This window comes from Martes martes (genome assembly GCF_963455335.1).
Source record: "Martes martes genome assembly, chromosome: 10".
NCBI lineage: Eukaryota > Metazoa > Chordata > Mammalia > Carnivora > Mustelidae > Martes > Martes martes.
The window spans coordinates 57,286,725-57,297,946 of record NC_137898.1 but is presented as its reverse complement, the minus strand read 5'-3'; the positions used below and the strand labels follow the sequence as shown (position 1 = coordinate 57,297,946).

Genomic DNA, 11,222 nt, shown 5'->3' with positions numbered 1-11,222 from the left:
GAGCCGAAGGCAGAAGCTTTAACCCACTGAGCCACCCAGGTGCCCTTACCCAATGATTTTTAAGCATGTTGAGGGCAGAGATCATGTATTTCTCATAATGTATATTAGGATTATTTTCTAATTGAAGGACTAGAAATGAGATCAAGAGCTAATCCTTCCATGTGAATGGTCAGAGTTTGAAATTGAATGCTATAGTTCTGCTGATACTGGATACCTTCTGGAAGAGCCCTGTGGAAGTGGACGATAGGAAGAAAATTTCCAATGGCCACATCAGCCTCCAATATCACCTCAACCCATCCGGCAGTCTTTGTGTTAATGGGAATCCCAGGCCTGGAGCACTTACATAACTGGATTTCCATTCCCTTCTGCTCAGCCTATACTTTAGCCTTGCTAGGCAACTGTACCCTCCTCTTCATTATTCAGGCTGATGCAGCCCTCCATGAGCCCATGTACCTCTTTCTGGCCATGTTGGCAACCATTGATCTTGTCCTCTCTTCTACAACTCTTCCCAAAATGTTAGCTGTTTTTTGGTTCAGAGATCGGGAGATCAGCTTCTATGGCTGTCTGGTCCAGATGTTCTTTCTCCATTCCTTCTCTATCATGGAGTCAGCAGTGCTGCTGGCCATGGCCTTTGACCGCTACGTGGCTATCTGTAAGCCCCTGCACTACACTACGGTGCTGACTGGGCCCCTTATCACCAAGATTGGCATGGCTGCTGTGGCTCGGGCTGTGACACTAATGACTCCACTCCCTTTTCTGCTCAAACGCTTCCGCTACTGCCGAGGCCCCATGATTGCCCACTGCTACTGTGAGCACATGGCCGTGGTAAGGCTGGCCTGTGGGGATACTCGCTTCAACAATATCTATGGCATTGCTGTGGCCATGTTTATAGTGGTGTTGGACCTGCTGTTTGTTATCTTGTCTTATATCTTCATCCTTCGGGCGGTCCTACAGCTTGCCTCTCAGGAGGCCCGCTATAAGGCCTTTGGGACTTGTGTTTCTCACATAGGTGCAATCTTAGCCTTTTACACACCTGTGGTCATCTCCTCAGTCATGCACCGTGTGGCTCGCCGGGCTGCTCCTCATGTCCACATACTCTTTGCTAATTTCTATCTGCTCTTCCCACCCATGATCAATCCCATCATCTACGGTGTCAAGACCAAGCAGATTCGTGAGCGAGTCTTAGGACTATTCCCAAGAAAGAATGTCTAAGTGTAGAATGAGAGGCAGGTGGAGAAAGAGTGGGGCAGATTGAATGCTGGAATGGGGGCAGAGGTATGAGAGGAAGTAGAAGGATGCCAGAGTTTCCATGTACAAGGAGGAAAACTAAATGATGTCCTGGTAAAATGAAAAAAAATTAACTGATGCCCTGGAACTCAGTCACCAGTCTGATGAGGATTCATGGTGCAATATCCTTTGGTAGCCTTTGGTTTCAAACTGCTGACTTTGCTTTCTTCCCAAAGAGCCCACTCTATCAAGAGGCATGACAAAGGCTTGACTCACTCTATCTTTGGTAATGTCATCTAAAGATACAAAGATGCTTCCAATTTCATTTACTAAGACTTTGAGAACCTGAGTTTCTGTCCAGAGTCACTGTGGATTAGGACCTGGGAAGGACCAAAATTTCATCCGAGGCAAGAGTAACTGTAATAATCTGAAAGCTGATGTCCAGTCTCTGGCCAAACACTACCAGTTTGGGGGAGCTCATGATCTTCCAGCACTACAGGTTCTAAGTCAGTTTTGCTTGTTAAAATTTATTTCTTCAATTGAATCAGCTTATATAGTCTTTGACTTCTTTTGACCTCTGTATTCTCATGGCCAATCCCTTTCATTAAACATTTTGAGTAGGGGCACCTGGGTGGTTCAGTGGGTTAAGCCTCTGCCTTCAGCTCAGGTCATGATCTCAGGGTCCTGGGATCGAGCCCCGCATAGGGCTCTCTGCTCAGCAGGGAGCCTGCTTCCTCCTCTCTCTCTGCCTGCCTCTCTGCCTACTTGTGATCTCTGTCTGTCAAATAAATAAATAAAATCTTAAAAAAAAAACATTTTGAGTAAAATATGTCCTCTGACATTTCGTTATACATCATACAACACTTTCTTTGCAAATAGATGTAGCTTATGTTTCACCAAGAATGTGAATTCTTCATTTACTTGATAATCCAGTCACAAAACATTGAGTACCAAATCTATGCTGGGTACTGGGAATATCCACATATATATATATCTATATATCTGTATCTATATCTATATATTTAAGATGGGCATGCTGTACTTATGTCTATGTCCAAAGAGAGAGAAATCTGCTTGAGATTTTTCTCCTATCCTCTCTGTCTCCCTCTGTATCCCACTCCCTGCTCAGGCATGCTCCCTAAAATAAATAAATAAATAAATCTTAAAAAAATGAAGGTGTCATGTGGAAATCTCACTTTGTCTCAATATCCTAGGTGATCATCTATCATGGGAGAGTGCTGAGTCCACATTACACCAAGGCCAAAGTTAGGAAAGATAAAGTAGGATCCAGCATACTTCTGTCAAAAGGGAATATGTATAGCTGGGGCATAGAACTTTGAGATTGCTTTTAAAACATAACCTACCAAAACTAAATTATGCAGAAATAGAAACCCTAAACATAACTTGTGTGAAGATTAAATCAGTAATAAAAACCTCCCATTAAAGAAAAACCCAGAAACAGAGGGTTGCATTGGTGAATTCTACCAAATATTTAAATAACTAACTCCTTCTCAATTTTGTAAATTTGTAAATAAACAAAATTTGTTGGTTTACTCCTTTTTCAAATTTGTAAACAAACAAAAAAACCATGACTCTGTACAAAAACTGTACCTATAGTCAATAATGTATTATACACTAAAAATTTGTTAAGAACACTTAATATGAGAGTTATCCTCTTATCACAATAAGACAAAATAAAGACAATTTAAAAAGCATCTTTCAAAATTCAAGTTATGGAAAACTGTAGTGGACAAAGTCCATGGCAGACCCTGGTATTAACTAGTTTCCTTCTTTGAAAAATAGCATGAAAGTCAGTTGTAGGTAGACTATCACTCTTATTTATAAATATCTGAATTATTAATAAGCAATCACATCATCATCAACATCATAGTGGCTTCTTGATTATATAGTTAGTGATCTATTCTTCCTGTGATTTAGGAACAATTGGAATTATTTCCATTTTAGAGAAAGGAAACAGATCTGAGGTCAGAGAAGTGTCATTCCAAAGTTACAAGCTAGAAATCTGCTTAGCTTCAGCCAATATGTAAAATGTATGCAAAATAAGATCAGATAATTTTGCTTGGTTAAGGTGGAGATCCTCCCCTTGCAGGTCACAGTCAGACAGGAACTGGGTGAAGTTTATGTTTTAATGAGGCTCTCTTTATTAGAAGACACTGCAAGGAGCGGGTAGAGGTAAGCAGAAGCAAATTAAAGACCAAGGCACAAGGATCTACCTGAAGTGCTTGGTGTCTGGAGAGTTAAGCATGACCCCTGGGAGGTATGATATGTACCACAAAGGAGAAAGGGGCATGGGCTGCAGGAAACTCCAGGGGTGGGAGCCCTGGGTCAGGGGAGTTCCTTTGTGTTAATCCCTAGAGAAGAGGCAGAGCCTTCTATGAGCCCCTGTAAACCCTCCTCAAGTGCAGCAGTTTGTGCTTCTACAACGTTTTCAGAGGCGATCAGAGGCTTGCAAAGATAAAGCCAGTGGCTCCCTTCCCAGATCCCTCCTTCTCAAACTCCTTCCACTAAAGTTGCATGAAGCTAATGGACTGGCCAAGAATTCCGCTTCAGACAAAGCACTGCGAACAGAGCTGGACTAAGGGAAACAAGAAAGAGGTAACAGGTGTGGAGAGTGAGAACGGATAAGGGCACTCTCAATCTCCTCTGACAGCTAGTCTCATCTCCCTGCTCCTTCTTCCCAATTCCTTTATTGCCTCTATTTTGGCTCTTTTTAAAAATTTTATTTTTTCAGTGTTCCAAGATTCATTGTTTATGTACCACACCCAGTACTCTGTGCAATATGTGCCCTCCTTAACACCCACCACCAGTTTCTCCCATCCCCCACACTTCCCCTCCAAAACCCTCTGTTTCTCAGAGTCCACAGTCTCATGGTTTGTCTCCCCCTCCGATTTCCCCCAGTTCACTTTTCCTTTCCTTCTCCTAATGTTCTCCATGTTATTCCTTATGTTCTACAAGTATTTTGGCTCTTCAACTGGGGAGGTAGAAGTCCTAACAGTCCAACCCAAATATTTTGTCTACAAACTCCAGAAACTCCCTCCACTATAGAGGATGACTGTTTCTTTTCTATGCCAGACACTAGTTCACCTCCAAGAAGTTTGGCTGATTATTTCTCAGTGGATCCTATCACTTCTCACTGATTATTTCTTTTCCCAAATTTGCCAGTATCCCTGCTCCAATTAGGAGGCTTCTGCATTAGTCAAGAGAGAGAGAAAATGAGCACTGAACTAAAAAGATAACAGGGAGAGGTCAGAAATATGTATTTTTTAATAATGACATGTTTATTGAAACATGCTAGTTCAACCACTGTCTAATTGTCTCTTTCTAGGAAATTAGTGCTTAAAAATTTTTTTTTTTTAGGAAATGTGTATTAAGGGAAAAGATTAGAGCCATTTATTTTGGCATTATTCTTTAAAATAGTCTTTAAAACAACCTCTGTCACACTGTAAGCTCTACAGGAAATCATTTTGCAATGCCATTTCAAATATATGGAGGCCAAATAATCTTTGCAATAAGAATATGGTCTTGGAAATTCAAGATTCTAAATCAAAGAAATAAGAGAAAACAAATGTGATTCTCCTCTACTCTTTTTGAAACAGACCCACTTGAGACTGTACAGTAGAGATTGATACAATAGAGATTGGTTTTAGAAGTGTGCGCAAATTGTCACAACAGTGCAAACTTTCACTCTTGCTTAATCATCATCAGCAAAGACTTTCTAGTGGTAATCCCTTCATGCCCCTCTCCAATAAAAACTCACATTTTGCTATATCCCCTATGAATTCAATCACTTTATACTTCAGTATTTATACTTGGAAATAAATTTTTAAATCTTGCAAACAAAATATGTGAGCATCTCACATTTATAAATTGGAGTCCATACTCCTGAAACTCCATAGATAAAAATATCCGTAATCTTCAAAATCTTTTACTATTCCTAGAGCAGGCACCGATACTTTGTAAAATTTTATTTTTTCCCTCCATTTTTTGGAGTTCCAAGTTCTTCCAGAGTTGCTGATGGACTAATCATTCTGGCACCTTTTGAGTGGTGCAATGGGATACATTTCTTATAGGTTCTTCTCCCACAAGCCACATCCTTAAAGGACCTTAGGTCAGTGACTATCTTCCTGTCTCTGGGTCTTAGTCTTTCAAATTCATCATTTGGATACCTTTTTAAGATATATTTATTGCAAGCATAACTGAGTACTTTCTGTGTATGGAGACTTATCTAAGCACTTTTGGGAGAAAAAAACCAGACAAGTTCTGTGGTCTAGTGTTGATATTTTGGCTCTTGAAACAGTACAGACAGGATAAAATATTCACTACAAAACAGGTTCCTGGGTTCTGGATAGTAGGGGAAGATGACTGGCTCCATTCATTCTCCTATACTGAGATTCTGATTCTGAGAGAGGTATATTTTTTATGAGCTTCAACAGAAATAGGGTTCATGCACTGTTGGACACCCTGTGTTTGGGGGAAGAAATTGCAAAGAACAGGTAACTTTCATTGTGTGAGGAAGTGTGGTCAGGTCACAGGGTCATCAATTATGTTCAGAAGGTAGACAGTAAGCCAGAAGAATGTAGAGACTGAGAGGTAAAGTCAATTATGTTAGGTTTTGCATATTTACTGAGGGTTAAGATGCAACAGGTATGTTGGAACATTAATTATTTATAGAGTGTGTTATGTAGCAGGCACTGTTCTTGGCACTTCTGAACATATGCTAGTGAAGAATGAAAAAAGTTCCTGCTGTCTTAAGTTTGCTTCCTACAAAGCCAAGAGCTCAACCTGGCAAAGAAGTGCAAATATTAAAAACACATAGAAAGACCCTCTCCAATGGGATTTGGATTTTATTCTGATGCATGTAACCAAGGCTGGTGTAGCTTTCTTAGAATTTCTATCCTGATTCAATGTTAAATTAGAATATAACCAAATATTCTGGGCTTGGATAGCATAGGAAGGTCTGAACAGGGTGAGAAGACCTATTTTCCAGTAGTCTGGTTGTTTACGCTTCATTTGATGAAACAGTTAACACTTACCATGTATGCGAGAGGCTGAGGTTATAGAAGTGAATAAGGTATATAGTCCCTTCACTCTACAATATGGATAGTATTTGGAGAAGGATAGAAACTGGAGGACAAAAACAGAAATCTGGGGGCGCCTGGGTGGCTCAGTGGGTTAAGCCTCTGCCTTCGGCTCAGGTCATGATCTCAGGGTCCTGGGATCGAGCCCCGCATCAGGCTCCCTGCTCGGCGGGGAGCCTGCTTCCTCCTCTCTCTCTGCCTGCCTCTCTGCCTACTTGTGATCTCTGTCTGTCAAATAAATAAATAAAATCTTTAAAAAAAAAAAAAAAGAAATCTGTATACTTGTTAGGCATCTTTTTTCCAGTCATGAGAGATAATAGTGCCTTGAACAGTGTGGATGTTAACTGGAGTAAGCAACTTTCCAACTAACAGTGGAGGTTGACCCAATTGGACCTGCTGACAGACTAAATCAAGGATGACTTGATTTTAGGTTGAGCAACTGGTTGGAGAGGATATTATGTCCTGAGATGTGGAATGCATATGAAGATTAATGCCTTGAGAGTGAATTGAGATATCTGTGACTGCTACAATGGGATATCAAATTGTTGGATAGATTAGCCTGCTGCTTAGAGAGGAAGATAGGGAAATTTATATTCAAGGTTTTAGGATCTGGTAACCAAATTCATGGTAAGTAAGTAGAACACCTAGAAAAAGGATTATGTTAAAAGACTGTTACAAAGGAATGTTTTCATTTCTGTCCTATATTTTAAGGCCCCTTGCCACTGGATAATTCGGTTCCATTTAAAAACATGCCATTTCCCCCTTTCTTCTTAAAAACAATTGAATACTCACACATACAACCCACACACATGCATACAAACATGTACATGCACAAATAGCCTTCCCTTTACTGTACTTCCCCGTACACCTAGTATCCCTTTTACTGTTGGCCTTTGCAGCAAACCTCCTCAAAAGAGGGAGCCATATTAACTGACTTTAGTTCCTTCCCACACCCCTCCTCCCCCATCTACCTCAATCAAAACAGGCATTGTCTCTCTCTATTTTAGAAAAATTTCTTACCAAGGTATCTAACCATTGCATTTCCAAACACAAGGCCAGTTCTGTTTTGGATTATCTGACTCACTAGCAGCCTTAAACATGGTAATAGTTCCCTCCTCCTTGATGCACTCATTACATTCAATAGCCTATCAAGAAACAGATGTTCTGGAAATGTTGACAAGATGCCATTTTCAGTCTCTTTTGCTGACTCTTCCTCAACTCCTTACCCCAAATCCTTTCCACCCTAGTTCTTACCGTTGGGATTGAGCCCTTGGTTCTCTGTTCTTCATGAACACTTACTGTCTCAGTGATTTCAGTCTTATAGATATTATCTGTTCTCAGTGATCCCAAGTTTTTATCAGCAGGCAAAAATCTCTCAAACTCCAGTCTCAAGTATACAAATGTGTCAACATGTTCACTTAGATTTCTGATTGACCTCGCAAACTACATACACACAGTTAACATCTTGATCCCCTCCTCCATAACCTTCCTCCACCTCAGTTGAGAAAATTCCTTTTATTGGTGTTCAAGCCAAATCTCTCCCTGACATCTTTGACTCCCTTTTCTTGCATGACCTACATTTAATCTGTTAGATTCCGTGGTTCTTTTCTCAAATATATCCCAAATCGGATTGCTTCTCACCACAAACAGGGCCATCCTGGTTCTTAACTAGCACCCTCCCTTTCCTAATCTCTGGAATAGCCACCAGAGTCTTTTCTGCTTACACCCTAACTCTTTCATGCAATTCTTATCATAGAGGCTAGAAGAAACCTAAAATTTGTCAAGGATGTCATTTCTTTGCTCTAAAGATATCCTTGAGAGAAATGAACATTTGCCAAGTTCTACAAATGGCTACAAGGCCCTATGTGGTCTGAGCCCATCTTTATGGCCTCTATAGCTCTCTCACTCATTCACATCATCTAGCTACCTTGACCTGGTAGCTCAGCTTTGAACATTAGGCATATTTCTGTCTTAGAACATTTGTTCTGACTGTTCCTTTTGCTTAGAGTTTGTCACTGGGGGCTATTTCTTTATATTTTTCATCTCTTATGCCTCACGTCCTCTCCTTCATCTTTTTGTTTTGGTCAATGCTGTGACAACCACAGGTATAGCCTTAGTGCAGGTATAGCCTGACTTCAGCTGCATCCTGCCTCTGGGCTTCTCTGCTCCATTACATGGGGCACCTGCGGGAGACTGCTCAGCTACCCTGGTGCATATGTGAACCTGGAAGTATGAAGAAACTAATACTCTCTGGGTGAATCCTTGCCCTGGGTGGGGTGGAAACCAGTGGATAAATATACCCTTCTTTCATGTCTCCAGTAGACAATTCTGAGATGCCTTCTATGTGGTTCTTCCTGTGGGATTGGACACATAGAGCAACATGACCCAGGTCAGTAATGCATGCTTGGTTAGGATTCTGTGCTTTCCTGTTTCATTCTTTCATCTCATTCTTGCTCCCCATAATTTTCCCCACAAAATTACCTGTATGGAACCCCAGGTTCTGCTTTTTAAAAAGAGACTAGATACTAAGCTATTTTCTTACCTCATTCAATCGTTGCTCAAGTTCTCTTCCCAATGAGGCCTATCCTGATCTCTTTATTTAAAATTGCTACATTCTCTGTCTCTCCAGTCTCAGGACTTCTTCTCACCCTCCTGTGTAAGTTAGGTTATTATTGTTTTCAAACCTTTAGTAAATGTGTTCTATGAAGGCATCAGCCTGTTTTGGTCTTAGATTTATTTATCCTTAACCAATTTAGTAAAAATATTTACCCTCCCCAAAACTTGTTGAATACATTTACTAAATGTTTTCTGAATACAAAATTGAATGGACTATGTTAAAAAAAATAAGAAATTAAAAAAAATAAATAATAAAGGCAAACCCCACAAAAAACGATTGAATGGAGTTCGATATTGAGCCCTGAAGAAATTCAATACTCAGAGGTAATTAGAAACTGGAGACTGAAATGACAAGCTAAGGGAGATGGAAATGGTAGCATCAATGTACCCAACAGTAAAGAGGGTTTTAAAAAAAGAGACTGTTGTCAATTCAGATCAAAGTTGCTGAGAAGTCAAGTTGCTTGAAAGCAGGTAAGTTACAATGGCACCATCATTCTGGAGGTCTTTGGTGGTCCAGATGAGAGCAGTTTCAGGAAAGTAATGAGAATGGAATACATATTGGAATGTATGATTGCCAGGTGATATTTGAGAGAATGTTGACACAGAATATAAGCATTTTCTATATGTTTTCTGTGAAGAGAGGCAGAGATTTGCATAGGAGGATGTAAAATCAAAGAAGGGAGAATATTAATTTTTTTAAAGTATGGTTCTATGGAGGAAGAGAAATATATACTTAAATGACAAATAAGGCTCAGCAAACACTAATTGAACAAGAGGATTTTATACATATCCCCACTTAAATACCCTCCCTTACAATTCTCACATAAAAGCAGGGGATTGCTATTCTTCATTTATAGAGGGGGAAACAGGGGCTTGGAAATAAGGGATTTATGCAAGGTCATGCAGTCACTTGATCCCAGAACTTAAGGTTTTAAAAATTTTCTGTACTGCATGGAAAGAAATTAGTTTTCAATTTGGATATGCTGAGTGTGTGTTACTTATTAGGCATTCAGATAGGAGCAAGACAGCCTAGTTATTTAGGACACTGGAATTGGAGAAAGCTAGAACTCAAACTCGGTTGCCTAACTACTAACTATGATATCTTAGACATATTAAGTTTTTGAAATTGATTTAAGATCGAAAGGAGACCAAGTTTTTTCAGAACTTGCTTTGTTCTGTTATATTGGAAATGTTTTAAGTATTATCTCAATGCTTACAAAAATTATGTGGCTCCTAGAGGAGAAAAGAGATTGCATAAAAACAGGGCAATTCCAATGTTTAATGATTTGAAAAAAGAAAAGTAAACTAGAGGGAAAGATAAAAATTGTTAAGAATGAAGGGCATTTGTTATGGAAGCCAGATATCAGTCTCGCTAAAGATAAGAGTTCTTCTGTGATGAAAATGAAGAAGCTGGGAGATGAGTGGAGGGAAACTCACATGAATAGGGATTTTAACACAAATTTAGATGGAGATATGATTATCTGTTTTGTGTGTGTTGCATTTGAGAACCAAAAGGCGCAGCTCCTTATTTTCTCAATAAGCTGGAGGCTGGGCTGTGCTTAGAGATTTGTGGATGTGGAAAGGACCAGAAAGACATATTCCAGAGCAGTTCTCTCAAGTAGAACTTTCTGCAATGATGGAACTATTCTGTATCTGAACAGTCCAATATGGTAGCCACTAGTCATGGTGGTTATTGAGCACTTAAAAAGTATTGTGACTGAGATACTGGATAACTTTAAACAAAATTTTGAACAAATTTAAACAGCCACATGTGGCTAGTGGCAACCATATCCAATAGAGTAGTGTTAGAGGAAACAGGTATTGTGATTAATAGGGGAATTAGAAATTTCAAGCTTTATTTGACTTACATTGATATGCAAGGCCTAAGATTTCATGACGGAAAATTGGTTTTTGTGATTGTGAGCTTATCATGTAGAATGGTACCAACACATATTCTAAAGAAATGAATTGATTTAAACATTTTCACTTTTTTTTTTTTAATCAGGGTATTCCTGGTGTTACCATGAGTACAGAAAACACTACCTTTTCTCCATTCCTTTACGTAAGTGTCTTGTGATATCAATTCTAATGATGTTTAATGTTCTACCTACTCAATGAGATTCAAAGTTTCCTGAGGGTAGAAAATATGGATTATGCCTATCCAAGTCTATGAGGACTACTAACTAATTTTGCTTAAGGTATAGCAATGGGAACAAGAGCTAATTCTCCTAAGAAGGTATATACAGAAGGTGAAACAGACAAAGAAAACTTCTGCAAACC

General features: G+C 39.5%; 1 protein-coding gene across 1 annotated transcript; it reads left to right on the top strand.

The window, feature by feature from the left end:
- Positions 1–261: 261 nt before the first annotated feature.
- On the top strand, positions 262–1,212 carry LOC308350062 (olfactory receptor 52K1-like; the record flags this gene model as incomplete). Its single annotated transcript, XM_080815062.1, has 1 exon — positions 262–1,212. One exon carries the CDS (start codon positions 262–264, stop codon positions 1,210–1,212), a length of 951 nt encoding a protein of 316 aa, XP_080671188.1.
- Positions 1,213–11,222: the final 10,010 nt, after the last annotated feature.